Source organism: Corapipo altera, unplaced genomic scaffold (assembly GCF_003945725.1).
Source record: "Corapipo altera isolate COAL_440 unplaced genomic scaffold, ASM394572v1 118, whole genome shotgun sequence".
NCBI classification, from domain to species: domain Eukaryota; kingdom Metazoa; phylum Chordata; class Aves; order Passeriformes; family Pipridae; genus Corapipo; species Corapipo altera.
Window position 1 is genome coordinate 78,003 of NW_020884991.1, and position 23,663 is coordinate 101,665.

Here is a 23,663-nt window from a genome sequence, read left to right on the forward strand (position 1 = left end):
AGATGTTTTGGATGATGTGCCTGTTTGTCATCCACCCTGCCCCACTGTGAGCAAATGCCATCTCTTAGTTCTAATAGCTGAGCTGTCTGGCAATATTTGTTTTTCCCCAGCCTGATTCTGCAAAATAATCCAATCATTCTTATGATTGAATTATTAGTAGGTGGTACAATAGCTGGTCATGAGTACAACTGGATAAGGCAGTGAATTGTGTTTACATACTGCTTAATCTCTTGCCTTTCCATTCTTCCTTCTCTAGAGAGGTGCTGCACTTAGCTTAATGTAGTATTGTTTTCTAATTTTTTCTAGCTCTCTCTTTTTACAGAACCGGATTAAGTAGAGAGCCTTGGAAGAGGCATAACAACGGGGAGGGAAAAGGGAGAATGAGAGGTAAAGAAGGGATGATAAGGAGCTGGGATGTGTAATCTCTTTTCTGGCTTCAGAAGCAACTGAAACAGTTTCCTCATCACAAGCTCCACAGGCACATTTTGTGCTCTTGCAAAATAAAGGGTTTGCTCTCTTCTGAAGCAAATTTCTGCTTTCCTGCCTTTTACTGCCATCCTGAAATACCTCCACTGCCTCATACAGGAGTTTAGTTTATTTCTGGTTTGGGTTGGAGTTATAATATTGTGTAGCCTGGAGACACTTCATGCTTTGTCAATGCTGCCAAATGTCTCCCAGCTGTTTTCCACTGAGTGCAGCATGACCCTATCACCACATGGCTGAGAGTAGTAGCATGTATTACTTGTCATTTTAAGTTATTTTGTTGCTATTACCACCTAGGGAAATCAGCAGTTCTACAGTAAGGGTCTTTAAAAGTCTTGAGGTTTTCCTCAAATTCACCTTTTTAAGTAGTCTGTGATAATCCTGTTTCGAAATGATTCTTTAACTCCATTTTCAGTCCTATTTCTTCCACTTATAAAGAAAGAGGGTAAAATAATACTTCATTTATTTCCTCCAAATTAAACAGTTCAGAGATTCTGTACTATTAAACTGCAAATACTCACCTGGAGAGTCAGAAAGTCCATTTTGTTGCCATCATAAAACAATGTTGAACTTCCTGCAGTTGCCTGCAGGTGTCTGTACCTTTGGTTTCCTGACATTTCTACTGGCTTTGCTGTAGGACTAGCAACTATTAGCAGTTTGGGGCTGTTTTCCACGCTAAAGACACTCCACCAGTGGGAACTGTGTTTTCTGCTTGAACCCTCCTGTCTCTCCACTGCAATTGCAGCTCATGGGCTGTTTTAGCAGGAGCTCACAATGAAACTGCTGTTTGCCACATGTGTTTTAAGATCCATTCAGCCTCAGACTATAACAGTTCTGATTCCTTCATTTTGCCTACAAATACTAACAGGTCCCTTATGCATTATTTAAATTCTCTTCAGATTGGCCATGTTCTGTGTATTTTTCATCTTCCTGCCAAATAGGTAGGAATTGTTTCTTTTTTTCTTTTTTTTTTTTTTTGCAATAGTTTCTGCTGTATTTGGTGGTATTAGGGGTAGAGGCTTTCTGCAGAATCTGAGCTGATAGTTGTCTTTTGCTTGGGCAATGCAGCTGGTCAGCACTGTCAGGTGCCATTATACTCCAGAATACTCTTCTTCCCCTCAGGACTGATGCTTTACCTAAATATGTTCTTGGTAGAAGTATTTCAGTTTTTGAGTGATCTATAATACATTAGAGTTATAATTCTTCCTCTGAATGTCTATAAAACTGGTGTGTTTTCTCAGGACAATGTTTTCATCTTGTTTTGCCCCATTCTCTCCCTTTCTGACAACCCTAAGAGTTTTTTCATGCCCTTCCAATTCAGAATACTGTTTAATTTTGTTTTCATTTATCTTCAGAACTTGCTGTGTGCTGTACAATATCCCATGCACAGGATCGTGCCCAGGGCACTGTTGTTGTGGTTTTACTCTCTTTACAAATCTGAGGAATGTGTGAAATCAAAGCAGGTACAGCTGATTTCTAAATACCTGCATGCCACATCAAATGTCTTATGGGCATGATGTTAATGCCTATGCATTAGAGTGACCATTTTAGGAATCTAATACAACTCCTTTGCAAAACTCGGGAGACCTCATGATGAAGATCAAGAGCTGGTAAGTGCAGGAAAGCAATGCAAGACAGGTCATCAGAGGGTAGTCTTGTGAAAGCAGAAAGTTCCTCAGAGAGGTGAGTGAGAGGTAGGAAGGATTTGCTAAGGGGATAAGTCTTTGTCCACTGAAGTCATCTAAGATTCACCTTTTCTAATCAGATGTCCTAGCTATCTAGGCAGTTTTCTGGTGATGACTCCTCTCAGCTCCAATCAGAAATAGTAGGGGTACCATGCTTGACTACTTTCTCTGGTAGGAGAGCTGAGTTGCAATTAAATGTGGGGTCTCCACCACACTGACTTTTAATCACAACAGTGGCTGCTTTGGAACACAACTAATTTTGTACCATCCTAGCAGCACCATGGGTTTTGCATGCATGTGCAGCAGTGAGGAGGAGTAGTGATGGGTGGCTGGGTAGCAGCCCCAACAGAGCCTGGAAAGAGTCCCACCACATTCCATTTTCTGGGTTCTGCATGGTGAGAAACCATAGTTTGCAGAACTGCGTTATGGCAAGATATCCTGGTTTTGTATAAGGTCTAATCACCATTCATTTATCAAAATGAAGGAGAAGATCTGTCTATAAAGGGGAAATAAAAAAATCCCAGGTCTTTCCCCTCCACCCAAACCCCCTTTCTGTAAAATGAAGTACATTAATAGGAAACCTGCATTTCTGGAGTACAATTATAAGTGAGTCATCAAAGCTCTAGGGGATAATTTCTTAAGTTCATAACCCTTTGGATGGAAATCTCCCAACTATGATTTCTCCAAAACAGCTTAGGAAGGACAGTTCAAAAAGTCTGAAGATATTTGCCATTCATGTCATTGCAAGCTTAGTTCAGCTAAGTCAGTAAAGCTGAGAAACATCCTCTTTACAGTGGGAACACTTAACTGATATTGTAGCAAAAAAAAAAAAATAAATTACTGGAATAGTTTGACAAATGGGTGGTTTACCCCCACAGTTAAAAGGATCTGCCAATGATTTGGTTCCCAAGATGGATTTTTTTGCTCCTTTCTTACACTGTGAGAATAGTGGAACCCACTTTGGAAGATGACCCATTTAATAGTAATGGAGAAAAGGTGAAGAACAGCACCTGGAAAATTTTGGGGTTATGGCACAGGTGCATATGAGGCACATATGCTCCCTATCAGTCATCACATATGTAAGGGCATTGAGCAGTACATTGAGTATAGAGAAGGGAGAGATGTGAGACTGCCCAATGTGTTGGTAAGACAAGCAGCTGAATTCTTCACTGATTGTGCTTGCCTGACCTTGCCTCCTGTTTGTTCAGATGAGAAATCCAAAAATTATATTAACCAGTTGATTTGATTTCCCAAATGCAGGGATAGGACATGTCAAAGCCAGGTAATGCTGAATGTTCTGGTCTTAGTGGGTGTATTGGTAGCCTCAGATTTGTTGGTGCTTATTATAGGCCTTTGTGTATTCCAGAGACATTGCAATTATACCAGTCAATTGGAGTTAAAAATCTACCTCCAAAGCTCTTCTTGTGCTTAATACTGCCTCTGTTAAATGACAGTGGCTAGACCTCAAGGCAAAAGTAAAGATGTTTAGAATCTGTTACAGTTCGTGCAACATATTGCATCTTCATTGAGGCCGTGGGCTCTATCAGGAGCCTGCTTGCATGAAAGCCTTTTCTACTCTTCTGTGTAAGATCCCCTGTTTTGAAAAGAATGGCTTATCAGGAGGAAGCATCTGTTTGAAACAGGACAGGCATTGCTTCCCCAGCACAGCAGCTGGGAAGTCAGCAAACTGAAGTAGGGAATGGACAAGGCTTTGGCTTCACTGATCTGCAGCTTCTCCCCTAGGATGGTGTTGTTCTGAGGGATTTTTCACAAGCAGACATTGTTATCTCATTAGCAATGTATTTTTAAGGCAGCAGGTCACACAGAAATTCTCTTGTATTTCCTATTGGGAGAATCATGATTCCCGTGGCTCAGAGCTTATTTTTTGTGTGTGATTAGAGTATATTTGTGGTTTGAGTTTGGTTTTTACAGAAGAATGATTTATTTATCTACTTCAAGGAGCTCTATAAAAATCATGGAAGAGTCAAAACCTTTGCCTGAAGGTGCCAGCAGTTGTTGTAGTGTAGCAAAAAAATAATGACATGGAAATGGATGTACTGCCTGCCAGTAAAAGCAGAATTCCCATGTGTACGCTTTGTAGCATTTATAAGTTTGTATCAGAAATACTTTCACTGAATATTTTACATTGCTGGGGGAAAAAGGAATGTGTATTGAAGAGGAACAAAAAAGGGCAGGAGGGGATGAATTCCAGCTTTGAGGGATAGCACAGGAGGCATCACAGTGCATGTGGTTGCCCCAGGGTCTCTGTGGTATGTGATGAATTCTACTGTGTACCAATGAGGAGATGCTGGGAGCATTCACGGTACAGTGCTCAGGTGGCAAAGCCCATGGCTGACTTCTGGCTGTTAGGGAAATTCATTAATTACAAATCTCAAGGAACTTAATCATAACTTAATCATTTTGATAAATGAACGGTGATTGGACCTTACACAAAACCAGGATATCTTGCTGTAATACAGTTCTGCAAACTATCAAGAATGTGAGAAAGCGACACTGGGCTAAAATGTGAGTTAGGCATATGCAAAGGTTTGTGGCAGGTGGAAGTTGAGAATAATGTCTTGATATAAAGTGAAATCACAGAATCAACTAGGTTGGAAAAGACCTCTGAGATCATCAAGTCCAACCTTTAACCAAACACCACGTTGTCAACTAGACCATGACACTAAGTGCTACATCCAATCTCTTCCTAAACACCTCCAGGGACAGCAACTCCACCACCTCCCTGGGCAGCCCATTCCAATGCCCAGTCACTCTCTCTGTAAAGAACTTCTTCCTAATGTCTAACCTAAACCTCTCCTGGCACAGCTTAAGGCTGTGCCATCTTGTCCTACAGCTGGTTGCCTGGGAGAAGAGACCAACCCACACCTGACTACAACCTCCTTTCAGGTAGTTGTAGAGAGTGATAAGGTCTCCCATCTCTCCTCTTCTCCAGGCTAAACAACCCATGCTTCCTTAATGTGATGGGGTGATAAAGGATGGGTGATAAAGGATGTCTAACTAAATGGTTGAGACTGCTTCATGAGGCCATTCATTACAAAAATTTTTGCAGTAGGAAAAAAAAGAATCAAAGAGTTTTATTAGGTGAATAAAAAAATTTGAAAGTTAGCTAAAAAAACATTCCAAGTGTAGGACTGCTACAGTATAAAGAAGGAATTTAACTATGTAGAGCTCATTAAAAAGGAGTCAGATGTCTATAAAAGACATTAATTTCTTGCTGCATTTGAAATTTCTGTTAGAATATATTATATTTGTGTATATAATTGCTTATGGCTTAATTTCTGCAGGTTTCTAAAGTCAATTTAAATAATTTCCAAAAGGGATTTTTTTCCATTGGTCTACACTGAAGTTTCAGCCTCTGGGCTATCTCACATTATTCTGTATCATCAGCTGGGCTTTTATTCTATCTCTATTACTTAGAGTCTAGCAATACTTTGTATGAAAGACTATGTTTAAGTCTGGAAAATGTATTTTTGAAGATGCAGTAACAAATTGCATAGATACAGATACATTTTTGCTTTGGTATACATTACAGAGTCACAATGCAAACTTTTATATTTAACCTTTTGTGAAATGAAAATAAAAAATTAATTGAAAGCTTTTGTCTTGTGTGAATAGGAAAAATGACTGCACTACCATTAACCCAATTGTGCATATTCAAGCCATTAAGAAAGGAGAAAAAATAATATGGAGGCATAATTTCCACTAAGGAATATTAATTTCTTTAATTTTAGAAAATACAGACTGGAAATAGTCACATGTCATCAAAGTTCAGGAAGAATAATACATCAATAAATAAAATATTAGAGATAAAGCTAAAAAGATTCTTAAGAAAGCACTGCTGAGGGAAGAGGAGTAGTATGAAGTGTACTCAGGTGGGGTAGATGCAATTAACGAACCACATGACCTTTCAGCTGAGATTTTCAGAAGAGTGTCAAAGCTTTTGGGACCAATGGGCTCTCGGAGCAGCTGCCTGGGATTGGACTTCACACATGTCCCTGAAAAACTACAAGGCGAACTACAAGGAGGTCTTTGTACCTCCTGTGGCTGGGATGGGAAGGATACGTTGACTTCTGTCAGCTCCAGAGAACCCGGTGAATCCCTGCCCTTTACAGGGGAGAAATAATGAGCAAAATTTCTTGGTTTTATTGCCAGGTCAAGATTTGACAAGTTGAAGTCGCATGTTACTTCAAATAGCTAAACATGTAGAAAACTTGGATGTTCATGTATAAATTATTCATGTGTCTACAGATACCTAGTCCTTATATTTGTATATCTTATTCTAGTGCACTATTGCCCCTGCATTTATTGCACATTGATTCTGAAGGATACCAGTACATGTTTCACTTGTATTCTTTTTTTCCCCCCTCATTTAAATTAGTATGAGCTCCTCGTCTGCTGTTAAAATGTAAGAGATCAGAAATAGTGCTTGAATAAACATGATAGTATTTTATGTAATGCCCTGGCAGTCTCAGGTATTCAGCACCATCCAGTGTTCCTTCTACTTGATGGATTTTCAAAAGCTGGCTTCTGTATTTCACACCTGCAAACTACAGCAATATTTAGTAGGAAGCGCTATGTGTCTGCAATTAATTCTGAATGCAGAAGTGAAATCTGGCCCTATGCATCAAAGGGCTTGGATGCCATTTCTCTGACTATTTGCTCAGCTGACTGTGTTTGATCAGAGCTGATGTCCTCAGTGGTCTGGTGAGACTGACATACTTACAGGAATCTGAGTGCATTACTAATTGCAGTCACATTGCAGAATAAATAAGCCTGAGTTTTTTCCCCCCTTTTTTTTTTGGTGCCTTTCACCATTAAAATAGCAACATGAGCATTGGTTGATTCCCTGTGATCCATCTGGAATAATTACATTTACATTTAAGTTCTGTGGGAACAAGGCTCTGATTTATATTTCAAGAGCACTTACCTAGTTGTATTGAGGCCTTTTTCATTTTGTGGCCTGCAACCTCCTGGGACCAATTGCATCCCAAATAATTGTCAGTCTCAGATCTTACGCTCATATTACAGTTTCCTTGTCCCTTGCAGATCAAGATTTTCTGAAAAAGTTTTGTTGAAATCCTTCATGCAGTTACATTCAGTTTTTCTCAACTCTTTTTTGCTTCTCATGAAATTTCCTTTCCCTTGAACTCTGTTTATAGTGGATACACATTGCTTTGATTTCATGGCTGTTTTCTATATAGCCTGATGATGTTAAAATAAAAAATAAAAAAAAAAGGCATAAAAAGTGCAGAGGGCTTACCAGAACGAATGTTTAGTAATAGAACTGGTTCATGCCCAGAGTACAATATGACTAAGCTGTGGGACTAATCATTTGATTAAGACACTCAAAATTAAGTTCCTGACCCTGTATATTTTGTTGGGACACACATAACACTGCTGTAGCTGGCAGTTCCTCTTGAAAATACTTGGAGGTATCTGCATTTTTCACACCTTGTGGATCTATTAATAATAATGTTAGTGCCAGTTTCATAGTACTGTGGGAAGAAGAAGGCAGGTGAAAAAGGAGCACCAAGCAACAGCAGAGACCATGGTCACCACCCTACTAAAAAGTCTGGGAGTGGCAAGTGAAGAAACAGTACACAGCGTAAGAATATGAGTAAATATCCACAACAGGAATAGGAGTAAATATCCACAAAGGTAACTGAAAGAGCAGAGGTTTTAAGAGGACCTGAATTGGTATGAAGCGCCTCTAGATGTCACTGCAACATTGTAAAGTGTAGGTAAGAGAAGGCTACAAAGCTGAAGTTATGTCTTGTATGCTCCAATTCCTGGTTTCTGTCTCAGTCAGCCCATAATAAATTGTTGCATCATTAAAAAAGCCGTTACCAGATGTTGATTAACAGCAAGAAACTTTTTGATATCTGTCATTAAGACCGTTACCAAAGATTTTACTAGAATATTAAATATTCCGAGCCTTGGTTTAACCTAGATTTTAACAGCAAAAGCTAGTGCAGGGCGACAGCTCATTTCTGGATGTTTCTTTCTTTTAGTCTCTGAGGTTCAGTCCTGATTTTTTCTGGGCTGTTTTTATGCCAACACTGATGCTGATCACAACTGAGATAATTTCTCTTGCTTTACACTGGTACCAATTCAATCAGCTTGGTAGTGATTATAACAAGGACCGTCATTTATAGGAAATGTGTGAATTACACACAGAGTATTTGTATTTGACCCAAAAAAATCAGGTTACAATTTCATGAGGACCAATACCATATGTAAACTGTATACACTGACTAATATGTCAATTGCCTTTTCCACAGGTCATCAAAGAAAAGTTACATTTGAATGAAACAGAAACAAAAGAAAAGAAGCCACCAGATTCAACAGGTTGGACTATTTTTTCTCTGATCGGTTTCTAGTTCCTAAGAAATAGCACAAAACTAGCCATTATGTTCCTGAGCAACTCCAATGAAGTTGTTTGAGTTACATGTGTGCTCAACAACATGAGTGAAAATTGTTGAAGCAACATCAATCGACTTTTCACATGCCTGTACACAGGGTCTCAAGCTCAAAAAAGTGCTTTGCCTGAGAAGTTTATTAACCTTGACTTGGCTGACAATAATTTTGAGTGACAAAAACATTTTCTAGTGCTGTGTGTCAAAGGAAGCATTTGTGACCCATGACATCTCTGTTTTGAATAAGTAGTCTGCTCTTGCTTAGGAGACACTTGAACTGACCTCGACAGTGGAAGAGAAAAGCAAATGCCTAGTTCCAAATGCAACTAAATTTATGCTAAGTGTACAGCCCTACTTTAATGTTGTTACTGACTATCAGAAAACCACTGACAGATTCCTTTGTAATCTCTTCACTTACAGAGGGGGCCATTCAGAAGAGCCAGTCCTGCTCTCAAGAAGAAGAAGTTGATAAGCTCAATGAAGAAAATGCCAAGAGGGAAAGTTCTGTTCTGCTTGAAGTGGATCCTCCCAGATTTCATACTGAAGGATCAGAGAAGGAAGAAGAGAGTTTGGCTTTCGAAAGTTATTACGAACATAGGAGAAACTCTGTTCAGGAAGAACAGAATATAGAAGAATATAGGAGAAACTCTGTTCAGGAAGAACAGAATATAGGAGAATATAGGAGAAACTCTGTTAAAGAGTCATTGGCTCCAGCAAAACAGCAGGAAGAAGATGCTGTTGATGATGCTTGTCAAAGGCTAACTGTGCAAGAGATAGAGAGTGAGCCCCCAACAGATGAGGAGAGGAAGGAGGAACATCAGGTGCCTGGAGATGAACAACAAGAGGAGAGGGAGAATGAAGGGGTGGGAAATGCTGATAAGAGTGAAAAAAGTGTTGAGGAACCACCAGCTCCTTCCCAAAAGGAAGATGAGGCAGAACAAAGCTATGATCAAGAGGCACCAGAGGGAAGGTAAGGCCTGAAGCTTATAGTGCACATTCTTAAGAGACCCATGCTTTAGAAAAATGTGTCATTCAAGTTTGAAGTCAAAGTGGCTGGTTAATATAAATATTGTTGAAAATTTAGCCCAGTGCAGAAGTGAAAAATATGTTTATCTCTCTGATCTGACTGAAATTATACTCTTAAAACAGACAGTCAAACAATCTACCATACATGGAATTAGCAGTGTGCTTTGGTTGTTTTCTTGGGTAATATTAAGGACATGGGTATTATGTTATGCTATTCTTTATCTCTGAGGAGAATGCTCCCATTTTTCAGTTTATATACTGCAGTGTCTTATAACATATGAGCAAAATACGGTTAGATTAGACCATTGGGAATTAGGCCATTGCCAACTGGGAATTAACTTATTGCAAAATGTAGTAATTTAAGGGATAATATAACAATGTCAAACTTGAAACTTGGCCCAGACAATTAAACTAATAAATTTATTTACTGTAATTCTTTCTTTGCTACATTGTATGTAGCCCTTCAGGGATAAACAGGTTTAAGCTCTCAGGAACCTATATGAACATAGTTAAATTCCAGTACTCTCCCCTTGTTTTAAAGGTGAGATTGATAGCCAAATGTTAAGTTTAGAAGACCTCAGGTGAGAATTTCGGTAATTGAGAAATATTTTGCTGGCATGATTAATTTAGGGGCCATTTTTATTTCTCAAAGTGAATATTAAACCAGTTTATTTTACACCATGAAACAAAATAACGTAACGTTATTTGAATGCAATGTATGTGTAAGCATTTTTCACCTGTGTTTCTAAATTTGCTCTGCTTTAAGTGTATCCTGCACTAATGCCATGTTTTGTCCTTGCAGGTGTAAAAGCTGCGAAAAAGGTACAGGAAATTATAGTTCAATACTGAGCAGACCTGCCAATTTGAGCATAGCAGTAGCAGTAAGCATTGAGTGAATGATGAAGGTCTAATCAAAGATGATAACAAAGAGAGCAGGACAGTTGCAGAAAGCGCTGATGACATATTTAAAACTATAAAAAGCTCCTAAAGGAAATATCTTAAAGGCAAAACATATAATTCCATGGGTATTAAGGTGATGAACAGAGAGAGATATCTGTAGAAGAGAATTATTTCGTGATTGTAGTTGGTAGGGGAAAAAGATGTGCATGGTAGCTCTGGCAGGAAACAGTTGTTCATGGACCATGTCCTAAGCTGATGAGAAATAACACAGTTCTGCTTGCTTCCATCTTAGAGGCTTCTGTTCTGTCAGAAATTATACACAATTAATTTGCTTCTGCCACAACTACTCCGCTAATACTATCCTCTCTCCCTCTTCTTTTAACAAAAGAGCTAAGACTCCGAACTATAAAGTGGAGGGAGAAATTATATCATGTGTGGCAAAATTGGTTGACCTGTGGAAGTGCTGAAACTGTGTGTTAGCAGGGAATCTGCAGTGCTCTGGATGTAGCCTGAAAAACCAGCTTGCTTATATTTGTACCATTGTAATGTGAAGTGAGAACAACTACAGCCTATAAAAAAATACAGACTTTTGTGTGGAAGCCTGAGTGATGCTGTTGAACAGTCAGATAAATGGTGCTCAGGCACCAAACTCTGAAGCATGCTCACCATGCTGAGGCAGAGATTTCTAATATTAGATCTCCAGCTTGAGAATTTCAGTGCCTATCCCTGTATGTGAAATTGTGGCACATGAGGAGGGGGCCTGAAAGATTTGAAGCTATTTGTGTGTGCATGTGCATGCATAGGACTCTGAATGAATTTCTTTGCTTTGGGAATGGGGGGAAATTGTGGAAGGGAAACATTTGTTACATGTTTGTGCTAGGTTTGTGTAGCAGGAAACAGGAGATAGTGTACTAAAACTTTAAAATTTATAAACTATCCTGAGCTCTGGCAAATTGTTAGGGACGGCATTAAGGTTAGAGTGTCTCTGCTGGAGCATCTTTGATCTGTAATAGGAGGTCATTTTTGAATAGGGAGAAATCCCCTCTGGTTTTCAGGAAAAGAAAAATAGAAATTCTGTCACTGGAAACATCTTAAAGGCAAAAACTTATGTAGTTTTAAAAAGCAGACTGACCTCTTTAAAAGAACATTTCCTTGCCCAAAGTTGGGTAGTGGTTTGGAGCTGAGCTTTTATAAAGACATTTTCTTCTGTCACTTACATTCTGGAGCCCTTGGAATTTGTGTTGTTAGAGTCAAATTCTGCCTTAGGGTAGAGGTTTTCTTGGCATTTTGTGGGACTTGGTAAGACACAAAGACCCATACTTATGGTTGTGCAATTCAAACTCTGCAGAATCCCAAGTAGGTGGCAAACTTCCAGAAGCCCCAGCTTTTCACAATTCCTTGACCATGAACTAACTTCCTGACCATGTAAGTTATTAATGCTGTCAAAAAAAAATCTAGGTACACAGTTGGTGTCCAGGAAAAATGGACATTCACTGTGAATAAGGACAATCTACCGCTACATTAATGACCAAAGTGTTCCTGCCAGCTACACGCTGTCATGGGGTTTTTTGTTTGTGTTTTTGATCCTTTTCACTGGAGTAATGGATGGTTTTAAAATTGCTCAACAAGCCTCACACAAAAAGGAGCTGGCATTCCAAACCAGAGAGCTCATGTGGAAACACTGGGGCTGTAGCCCTCCCAAACAGTTGAAGAAGTATTTGTCACCTTGGTCAGCCAAAGGTCACTCTTGGGAATATCAATCAAATGAAAAACAACGTGGGTATGAAATTGAAGTCGCAACACCCTGCAAAAAGTCCAAATTAGGCATGGAGGGCTGGTCTCCAGCAGGGATTTTGACGTAAGGATGGCAGAAAGGTCCAGCATGTGGAGGTCCAGACAATAACATCAGAGACTTGCTGAAACTCCATAGCTGCTGCAGTGTGATGTCAGGAACACATCCCTTCTCTGTGCCCCTCTTTACCTTTTATCTGTCATCCTTTTTTAAGGACAAAAATTCTTCAGAGTACCATGTGTCAGTTACCATGTGTTCTACCATACGAGATCCACAGCCATACTGGAAACCCTAAATGCTGTCTGCCAGGGCAAAACTTCCCCATGTGCATAAGCTCTAAATGTGATCTTTAAAGGTGATGACCACACTACAGAAAAGGGCAAGTTGCGTCAATCAGTAGAGAAGAGGATTCTTCACTGTGAACAGCAAAAGCTGGGAAATAGCCTTTCTTAGCTGGGTCTGGAGGAGAGTTCAGTTTCTCTTCCTACCCCACTGGAGAGTTACAGTACATACTCACCTATTAAGAGTACCTGAGGAGGAAAAAAATATTTTAAAAAATCAGAGATAAGGGTGAGTTGCTGAGGCCCTTTGTGGGCACAAAGCTACACTGATACAGCCTAGTGGTCTTTGCCTTTTCCTACTGTTGTGCAGAATACGATAACTTAATAAAGGAGTCCTTGTCTTAGTGTAGCTCCCAAATAACAACCTTTTTTCTGAACCAGAGCTTCTGAAATAAACCCCTTCTTAAATAACAGAGAAAGACCTATCTATAAAGGTTGCAGTAAGTGTATTCAGTTCTTAAATGAACTTATCTGGGCAAAAGAGGAAATAAAATATGAGACAGACAAGCACTGCATGTGACCACTCATATGTTATCTGTCTGTTTTTATTTTTGTAGATGATATTCCTACTCCACCAGCACCATTTGATCACCGGATTGTCTCAGCCAAAAGGGTGGGGATCAACAATTATTATAATGTCAATGAGGATGAAATTCTGGGAGGGTAAGTCGGACAAAGTAAATCAACTTGGAAAGCAAGGCATAAATTTACAACCAAGCAGCCTGGGAGGCGAATGGAGGCAACATGCCCCACTAGATCCAAAGTCATGGAAGACTTTATAGAGGGATGAAAAGAGGAGGCTGATTTTAGTGTGAGTAAATTTTGGCTAACTATTTGGCACCAGCAGACTTGGCCTGTGTTTGGTATTGTTCTAGGTCAGCAAGATGCCCTCAGGGTTTATGACAGGGCTCCTAAGATGCTGTAATACTTTACCTCACATTACAGCCAGCAGGACATAGAGACATGTTGTAGTCTTCTTTCTCTCAGTGGGTCTCATCCCCAAAAACACATGCATTTTCAGATAGATTAGCAGGTTAATCTGACAGGCCATGTAATTCCTTGATCTCTCATGCTGACATTGTTTAGGATAGAGGGATATTGTAGTTTTTGATGGCAGTGTGCTCTTGGGTAAGGCTTTGATTCTTCATGGAATCACAACCCTCCCATGGAGGAGAATGATGCGATGGAGAGAGGCAGATTATGCATGAGTCGTTATCCTTAGAGTATGGTGACTGCTCTGGGATTAGTCATTGTATGTTATGAGCTGAGTATAGTGAATCATATAAGTGCGATATACCAGATAGAACAGTGTGTGACTTTTGGTGTGCCTAAATAAATAGTAGCAAGTATAATCTACACAACAAAATAGCAACAACAGAGCAATTGAAATGCAATCCAGAAGGGAGAAGATAATTTATGTTGTTTATATTGCAGTTTACATTCAGAGTTGACACCAGTACCACTGGATGATTTTTTTTCCTCCTTTTCTCTAGAGGGCGATTCGGACAAGTGTACAAATGTGAAGAGAAAGCAACAGGTCTCAAGCTAGCAGCCAAAATTATAAAAGCAAAAGGTCCAAAACAGAAGGTTGGTAGAGTGTGATATTAGTCTTTTGTTCCCAAAGGGATCCCAACCTGTTCTTCAGCAACACAACAGACCATGACCAAGTGTCTCACAAACCATGACACTCATAGGACCTGCTGGATTAGCATTGACTCTAGTGCTATTTCCCTTCTCCTTCAAAACTTCTATTAACTCTTTTTTTTTTCTTTCTGCTGTTAATCGTACTAGCATTTTTTTTAATAGTAAAAACATTTGTCAGGCCCGAGACATAGCATATTGCCTCCCAAAGGCACGGTAGCCTTTGCTGCAATGACTTGATGTCACTGTGGGGGATACTGATAACAGACATGATCTGTGCTCCTGAAATCAACACAAATACAGATGAGAGGAATTAATCTGGCCTGTTTTGCAAACCTCCTGGCCATCTGTGGCTTACTTTCTCATATCATGATGCATATCATCCTTTATATGACAACAGTGTCATTAATGGTATTCAGGAGTGGAATTTGTCTCGGCTAACTGAGGTTGCTAAGGTATAGCTGTGGCCAAGCTGATCAGAAAGAATCCTTTTGTAGTCAATGGAGAGAGACTGACACCATCACAGAATGATTCATCCCATCCTAAACTGCATGTCTAAAATAGCTGGGCTGAATAGAGGTACCATTCTCTCTACTCTGATTACAAAGTTAGGTTTTGAGGACTGTCCTGGACTTTTCTTAGCCTGATTTTGTATACCTACAGCTGTTTGAACCAAGCCATTTTCTGCATCTTTTTTTTCTTTACATCCCTGTGAACCCACCACTTGTCCAAGTGGGCTCTCTTCTTCCTTTTCCACCAAATAGTTATTACTGAAGCAGTCCCGCACTCAAGCTCTGAGTTCAGTCTAGTAACTCCTATAGCCTTGATATCTACCACTGCAGGAGCAATCAAAGGAAAGCCCTGTATTTGGTTGCCACAAGCGAATACATGAGGATAATGTACATTTGCTTCAAACTATGTCCTGTTTCATGTAGCTTTCTTAGAAAAAAGGCATCTGAAGCAATACTTACGACTCTTTACAGGATGAAGTTAAAAATGAAATCAATGTCATGAACCAGCTGAATCACGTGAACCTCATCCAGCTGTATGATGCCTTTGAATCTAAAAATGACATTGTACTTGTCATGGAATAGTAAGTGTGTTTTCTTTCCCTTTCTGTCTTTACCACTTTTGCTAGAATTGTCAATTTCCTTCTTGCTTTCTCCTGAAATCAGAAATAAAGTTTCTTACAGGAAAGAACATGTGAAATATGTATTCAAGAACAACAGGAAAAAAAAGGGAATTTAAGAGAAAAGTTTTCCCATCAGCCATTTATGCATTTTTTCCAGTGATGTGCCACATTACTGGTGCTGTAAAGCCACTGCTCCATTTCAAGAAAGACCTGTGTTATATATCTTCTCTTTGGTTTATAATTTTAATTTGTGTCAGCTAAGAAACAAACTTCTCGGAATATCTCCAGTTCTGGGGGGCAAATGAAGCATTTTACACCAAAGAGGAGCCACATACGGGTGTTGTGCCTAATCCAGTCCCTAAAAGGATAATCCTGTTTTTTATGCTGGTTTATAAGGCTAATTAGGCACAAAATAATTGCCTTAAATTCAATTTAAGAACCCAGATTTGGGAAAATTCAGATCAAGGTACAAGCTTATATTGTAGACCCATCTTACCGCACTTGACTGTCAATGATGAAAATAGTCAGTAGTGTAAATTCTGTATTAATCTAACTGCATGGGATTGGATTTGGACTTGGTCACTGCTTTATTGTCTTTCTCTCCCCAGTGTGGAAGGAGGAGAGTTATTTGACCGAATTATTGATGAAAACTACAATTTGACAGAGATGGATACTATCTCATTCATAAAACAGATCTGCAAGGGAATTCAGTACATGCACCAAATGTACATTCTTCATTTGGATCTCAAGGTAGAGTATTATGACGTATATTTTGTGCAATGACAGATGTGGAAATTCTTACTCTTAATGGTAGACCATATAGCTTAGCAGATTCCCATGGCAGAAACAACAGAGGGCCTTATTCTACTTTCCTTATACCAATGCATATTTACTTTACCACATTGAGATCAGTTAAATTACTACAGGACTAAGTAAATTAGATGAGAATTCTGGTCATTTGTCATCAAGCCTTGTAGTGCTTGAATTTTCCACAGGCTGATTTTACAGAAAGCCAGCAGCTGAGTACAAATACCTTACTGTTTTCAATTTTGACATTTGAATCTCAAGATATTGTGCAAATATTATTTAATTAGCAATTATCCTAATTTTTTACTATGTAGAAATCAAGACATGAGTGAGTGGAACTAAATTCAAGGGTCATTCAGGATCAGCATACACCCTGCACAAGTTTCTGAGGACTACACTAAACTGCTGTAGTCATGAAAAAATAACCAGATTAAGGGAAAGTGCATTAAAAAGTACTTGCTAAAATGAAAGAACTAAAAATAGTCAGTGGCTAATGTAACAAATACAGTATGTCTGAGTTGGATTAGTCAATAACTGCCAGTGTCACTGAAAGCCCAGAGAAAGGTGGCAGATCCTCTACTGTGTACTTAGTTAAATCTTCTGCTTAGTTATATGAACTACTTGACTATATACACAAAAAATCTCCTCACTTCTTTTCAAAAATAAATCCACCGGTTGGACATCCTTACTCTGGTTGGCTGCAAATGGTTAACTATCACCCCTAAGAAAATTTTTGTTGTTATTTTTCATTAAATTGTATATTTAAGCTGACTTTCTCCCTTAGCACAAGTTTTTTATTGAAGAATAGAATTGTTTCTTACCTCTATTTAGTGCAGGAATAAAATGGGATGATGGCTTTAGTTTTATGACTGTCTATAAACTTCCTAGTGATCCCTGAGCTTTACAACAAAGCAAAAAGAAACAAAAAGTGCATAAGATGGTTTTCTCTTTGGTGAGATTTTTATTATGGCTGCTGTTCTTGGCTTGTAATGACTGAGTTAATATAGTACATCCTTAATGTTGTTAGCATATATATTGTTGCAGTGGTTAAGCAAATGAACAGATGCTTGTTGGGACCTGCTTCAGTAGCTGATCAGTGACCAGACTCACTTTTCTCTTTATAAACATCCAGTTACCTAGAAACCTGTCAAACAGAAGTTCACACGGTTCTTTGGGACACATTAATTATGATCTTGGAGATGGCACAGTTTTAATATGAGGTCAAACTGCTGACAAAAAGATACATATACAGTCTAAGAAATTAATCCCAGAGACCTTTTTTCATGTGCTCGCCAGCTACAGCTTCTCCCTTCTGTTTTGCTTGTTCATAGATTGCTGTCAGTAACAAATGAGTTTGGGAAAGAAAGCTTGAAATGGAAAGAAAATAATCGTGACCATAATCATCCAGGACTTCAGAAACTATGGACATATGGTGTTTAAAAGTCCTAATGTAAAATGAATTAGTAATGGTGACAAAGGTTAACTAATGTTTTAAGTGTTAAGGGCTGTTTTGTTTCAAAGAGGACTCACTGAGCAATAAGACAGAGTAGCTATAAAAGTGCTGGCAATGAATATGAGACTGTATTTTAGGTATTTACGTTTCAAAGACAATTGGCCAAATCCTGTTCTCAGTCCCTTCTGTATGAATTTGAAGTAATTCTTGGAAGTTAAAGGATTCCTGCCAGGAAAGTGAAGAGTAGCATTTGGCCCTATAAAAATCCAGAGGGATTTAACCTGTGAATCCTATCTTTTGCTAAAATGTCTGAGAAAAGCATAAAGTTGATGCAACTAGCTTAATATATTAATGTTCAATCTGACAGAACATCTGTGAACTCAGAAATGTAAAGCTGTAAGATAAATTTCAAAGCCCAACAAATTCTATTTTTTTAAAATCAGTGTCACCAGTGACAGCATTCTGAAACCCCTCTTTGGAAGTCTGCTTTCCCTGTCCCCCTCACCCTAATGTGTTCTTTATCTGAACTGCTGCCTTATGTCAAGTTGAAAAGCCATGGAGAGGAAAAAGCAGTTGCAAAGCACAGAATGCACAGCTCCAATGGCTGCGTGGCAGCAAGAGGGCTACCCATGCAGAGAAATCTGAACAAGGAGGAAAGCAAAAGGTGCTTAGAAGATATTTACTCTGCTTTAGTGTTTTTCTGCCTACAGTTTGCTAAAAGCCCAGTTTTTCATACTCATTAAAGTGCATTTTTTTCTTTTGTTTCTCTTGGCAGCCTGAGAATATCCTGTGTGTGAACCGAGAGGCAAATCAAATAAAAATTATTGATTTTGGATTGGCGAGAAGGTACACGCATGTGTTTTCACTAATCATGAATGGATTAGGAAACAATGGAAAAAATATTGCATCTCTACAGTTATGTATTTCATTAATAATGGCCTTCTACTGTTGTTAGGACAAATTAATTTTTTCTTTTAACAAGGGATATCTTTTAATATGGAATGTTTAGAGCTGAGTGGAAAAAATTTGTTCTGAAACCTTTTTCAAGTATATGGTTGAAAGAGGGTTGATTCTGACTAAGCAGGCATAAAAATATCTTGGAACAACTAAAATGGACAAAACCAGCAGTACGTCTTGTCTAGTCTCTTGTCTGCGATATTAAGAGATTCTTCAAAAGAGAGTGTAATGTACCATCAGGGGCTGTTACAATATATCCCATGCTATATCACTTTCTAGTTTAATTAGGTGCCATAACCTCAGTGAAGGATTTACTGGTTAAAAATTTCATGCCTGTGATATGGAGAAGTCCCAAAAGGATGGTAAAAGCTACTCTGAGAAGTCCTTGAAATATGAATTTCTTCCTTTTCATAGCAGTTGCATTTTGCCCTAGTATGATATAAAGCTTGCAAATTGTTTTCATTCAATATATGGGTATACTTGTTTTTACTTTGTACCATTGTCTGTCCTTGTTTTCCTACTGAATTTCCTTCCAGAATTCCTTTAATAAGACCTGTAATTGATGTTCCCATTTCCTAGATATAAACCCAGGGAAAAGCTTCGAGTTAACTTTGGGACTCCAGAATTTCTTGCTCCTGAAGTTGTGAATTATGAGTTTGTCTCTTTTCCTACAGACATGTGGAGTTTAGGAGTCATTGCTTATATGCTGTAAGTAGGATTCAGTATCTGCTTTGTAAGCTGTTTCTAGGTTGAACTGTGTAAGTCACCCAAGTTTGCTGCTATACTGGCAGATTGAAAAAATCTGAACTCAGGATAGGAAATGTAGACTTCTTTCCAAATTCCATATTGAGCAATCTCTCCTCTTTTCCAATTGCCATGAGCTTTTCTTCTCTGTTTCACTGCATATCCCTCATGGGTGTTTGAGCATCACACTTCCAGAATAATGTAAACTGCTTGGTAAATTCCCAGTGGGTAGTACAAGAGTGGTCAGAGGTCTGGAAAATATGACCTACCATGAAAGAAAGTAATGACTTGTTTATTAGAGAAGAAGGGTAATTATTTAAACATGTAAATAGATGAAAAATGGGAATGATCTGGGGACTTTCTTAGACAATAGCATTTTGCAACACAGGCCAGTAGGGACAGAACAATCATAGGTAGCACACTGGAGGTCATGTACAGGAAAGGGAAAGACAGGAGGAGTGAACGTATTTCTTTTAACTTCAGCCTCAGTGGATTGTCTCCTTTTTTGGGTGATGATGACAACGAGACCCTCAACAATATCCTGGCCTGTAACTGGGATTTTGAAGAAGAGGAATTTCGAAGTGTTTCTGATGAGGCCAAAGATTTCATCTCAAAGCTTCTCATCAAGGAAAAATGGTATATAATACCTATATCTTTGAAACGCGTGCTCCATGCCATCATGACACAGCTGTGTCATTTGTGCTGCTCCATTGCAGAACTAATATGACTTAAGTTTTTTGTATCCATGTAGAATATTATAATGCCACTTCATTGGTGTTGTTCATTGTATCCATAAAATGCTCTGAAGTCACCTGAATATATTTTTTCTGTGAAAAAAAACTTAAATCATGGATTAGCTGCCATCTGGCATAGTGTTCTGAAATGACAGCATTCATGATGGCAGAACACATGACCTGTAGCAGATAATTGCTGAACTGTAAGATTCTGGGGAAAACTCTTAATAACATTCTGTTTTTCCTTTAGCTGGAGATTAAGTGCAACTGCTGCCTTAAAACACCCATGGTTAACAGACCACGAGCTCCACTACAGACTCCAGGTCCCTAAATTTAGATATCCTTGTACATCTGCTGTTGCCCTCTTGTGTTGCCCCATCACTATTTGCTTTGACATTTTCCTTAACTTCCTCCGAGTCTTTGTTGCTGATTCATTTCTTGCCATTGTGAGGTACATGTGCCCCCTTGCTTTTTTTTAGCTGTTCCGATTTGCATACTCACACTTGCTCATCAGTTCTTGCACATCTGTGAAGAAATGTAAGATCATGCAAAACTGTGTGTTGCTGAGTGGATCTATTTCTTAGCAAAACAAGAGTATTTACAAAATGAACACTGAATTACCATATGAAAAGGATTTTCCAACTGGGGATGATTCTTATTCCTGCTTTGAAGATCCTTTCAGGCTCTCCTGAAGTCCCACATGAGTCTGATTTCATCCTATCTCTTCCCAAGGGATACCTTTCCCGACAGAGCTTGGAATTTCACCTTGTGCATCTCTTAGTACTTAAGAACCTTCTTGCCCTTCAGATGTAGCCAGCTTTGTGGGCAGCACAAAAAAATAAGTTGTTTGTTCAAGCGAACAATTCAGTTGGTTTGAGTTGGAGGATCAACAAGATTTTAAATCACTTTGGTTATTCCCATGTTAGGTAGTCAGTAATTTTTCTGGAGATTTATGCTGTTGGTGACCTTGCTGTCGGCTGTTTCTGTGAGTCCACTCTGTGGTTCAGTGGTTTGCAAGGGGATAATTTTAATCAGGTTTCAGAATTTTTACAGCATTCGAAGTGCAATATTCACTTCCTCCTTTGCAGGCAAAGCACATAGATGTTAAATAAAATGGCTGCTATGTTGTTGAGGATGTATATGTCAAGGTGCCTTTCGATATACAGATATCATTAAGAATTAATAGATCATATTGCTAATTTGCAAAATAATGTTATTAAATTAAGAGCAAAGATTATGATGATAATCAGGCAGTGGTAGCTCTGCTGATGAGGTGGTGTGGGTTCTGGGCAGGAGGGACTGAATAGTGCCTTGACAGTTCTGTCCTTGCAACATGTTCCTGTTATACAGAGTAAGGATAACCAGAATTACTGTAAAACAGAATATAATAATATAAGAATATTCTAATTGTCATTGAAATTTTGTTTTCTTTATAATCTCCCAAAACAGTAATGCCTATGAGATTACTAGAAGATTTATAAGTGTGTGTGTACAGCAAAAATAGGAGAGTTTGTCACAGATAATATCTCTTCAGAGATATCCTCCTCAGATATCCTACGAAACCCATAGCATACAATTTATCTCCTTTAGTTGGGCTCCAGAGAAGCTCTGATTTCTGCAATATGGGGAACAGACAATCTTTTCCAAATGCTGCAAGAACACAAGCTGGGCTGTGTTGCTTCCTATCACCAATTTTTTTTCTCAGGGAAACCCTACCCTAATACAAACCTTACAATTCATGTTGTCCTTTGTATCTTCTCCCCTAGTATTTTTTATTCGTATTTCTTGTGCTTTACAAGATAGCTTCACTAAACATCTGATGTTGCAGTGTTTTTCTGCCATTACCTTAACTAGAGGTAAGATGTGACTGATTTTCAATTAAATGCTTTAATAATGGTATCTTTCCTTTTTTTTTTTGTTGTCGTTTTTCTTTTCCCTTAGAAAAAGGCTAAAGGTGTGTCTCAAGCACCCCTGGCTCAATAACCTTTCTGAAAGAGCTGCCAAACAGAAGGTTTGTTTCAGGTCCCAAGTGTTTCTTCAGATGTAAGTGCTGTAGCCCCTGCAGAAGGGATCAGTGGGCAGCCAACAACCTTGCATAGTCCAAAGTACAGGGTCGAAACTGTATTCACCACCACCATCCCTACTTCTGTCTGGAAATCATTCAAAATGTAAACTGGCCCTATCACTTATACCCAGTAACAGTAATGTGCAAAAAAATTAATGTACATGAAGCAATATGTGCTGCAAACCCTGACCATTTTAGAAGGAATGGTTATGCTCCTGCTGGCTCTCATGGGGCAGGATTTCACCCAATAATTTTTCAGTGTTGAAAGCTTTCAGGTTTTCATGCTGTGGTTAGAAGTATAGTTTAAAAAGGGTAGAAATATGAAAAGTAATAACTTTTTAACAGAGGCACGGACCAGACCCTCAGGGCAACTCCACTAACTGTAACAAAATCAAAGCAAGGTGTCCCTTAAAAGAGGCTGCTCCACACTTCTGAGGACCCACTTCTGACAGGGCACTTATCTTCCCTTTTAGCAACCCAAACAATTTTGACAGAGGATCTCTCTCTCTGTCCTTTTTTCCTGGCTCCTTGTCTTTGCCCTTTCATTAACAAACACTTCATTAGTGGTTCTCAGACTGGCTTGGTTGCCTCCCCCCGAGGATCAGGGCGTCTCAAGTCTGCTCTCATGTTCTGTCTCTGGTTTTTGACAAAAGCGTATTCACTCAGCCATTTTAAAATCAGGCTACCTCAGGTGGTGCAGTATCTCCATAAACCAAAACACCAATTCCCACAGCTGCTTTTACCAACCACCACAGAAGTTGGTGCCTCTGTTGAAGGACCATGGGAACCACTCAGAGGTTCTGGAGGCCATCTCTGGGCAAAACGTAGTGGAGGGTCAAGATGTGAATTAGACTGAGAACACACACATACACTGTAAAACCACTTCCTTTTAGTAGTGCGTCATGATTAACAACAGGATGCCAAAATAAAAGTATTCTACCTTTCACCACAAGCAAGTTTTTGATGGTGCCATTATCCATCATCTGCTTGGTAGGCAAGTGAGGTGTTGGGGTTTTTTGCAACAAGTTTTGTCCAGAAACATGTGAAAAAGAGTGTATTGTGAGAGGCTGGAATTTTTTTTCTGTTTTGACTAAGTAAGATTAGAACAGATTTTATACAGTGCAGTGTAGTAACACAGAAGTTAATGATCTTTAAATCTCAGGGACTTGAAGCTGCCTTTCCATCATACAGTGGAGGCCAGTAAGGACTAAGGTGTCATGATTATATCCTACTTGCTCTCTGAAGTTATATAACTTCCTGATATGGTAGTATTTGAGTATCAACTTCTGTAGTGCAAATCCAGTGGGAATTAATATCTCTTTGTGATTCTCAGTATTTGTCCTCACTTCACTGATGCTGACACAGATTGTATGAAGTTTTGGTCCGCTCACCTGTGTGCTTCTACATCATAGTTTTCTAAACAAGTTTCCCTGACCTGTTGTAAGGCTGGTGTTTTTATATGTATT

The 23,663-nt window shown here is 38.9% G+C and overlaps 1 protein-coding gene across 2 annotated transcripts in view; it reads left to right on the forward strand.

Annotated features, from left to right (window-relative positions):
- MYLK4 (myosin light chain kinase family member 4) overlaps positions 1 to 23,663 on the forward strand; it is a 74,584-nt gene that overhangs the window by 49,171 nt on the left and 1,750 nt on the right. Inside the window, exons 3-14 of one of the 2 annotated variants that reach the window (XM_027666295.1) lie at positions 8,471 to 8,537; positions 9,026 to 9,575; positions 10,434 to 10,453; positions 13,222 to 13,327; positions 14,158 to 14,251; positions 15,289 to 15,398; positions 16,046 to 16,187; positions 18,473 to 18,543; positions 19,234 to 19,362; positions 19,882 to 20,034; positions 20,383 to 20,455; positions 22,074 to 22,143. In XM_027666295.1, the coding sequence (XP_027522096.1) occupies positions 8,471 to 8,537; positions 9,026 to 9,575; positions 10,434 to 10,453; positions 13,222 to 13,327; positions 14,158 to 14,251; positions 15,289 to 15,398; positions 16,046 to 16,187; positions 18,473 to 18,543; positions 19,234 to 19,362; positions 19,882 to 20,034; positions 20,383 to 20,455; positions 22,074 to 22,115 (1,557 nt within the window). In that variant the 3' untranslated portion in view covers positions 22,116 to 22,143. Of the gene's footprint in view, positions 1 to 8,470; positions 8,538 to 9,025; positions 9,576 to 10,433; positions 10,454 to 13,221; positions 13,328 to 14,157; positions 14,252 to 15,288; positions 15,399 to 16,045; positions 16,188 to 18,472; positions 18,544 to 19,233; positions 19,363 to 19,881; positions 20,035 to 20,382; positions 20,456 to 22,073; positions 22,399 to 23,663 lie in introns of those variants that run through there. The other variant, XM_027666296.1, reaches the window with a different exon arrangement.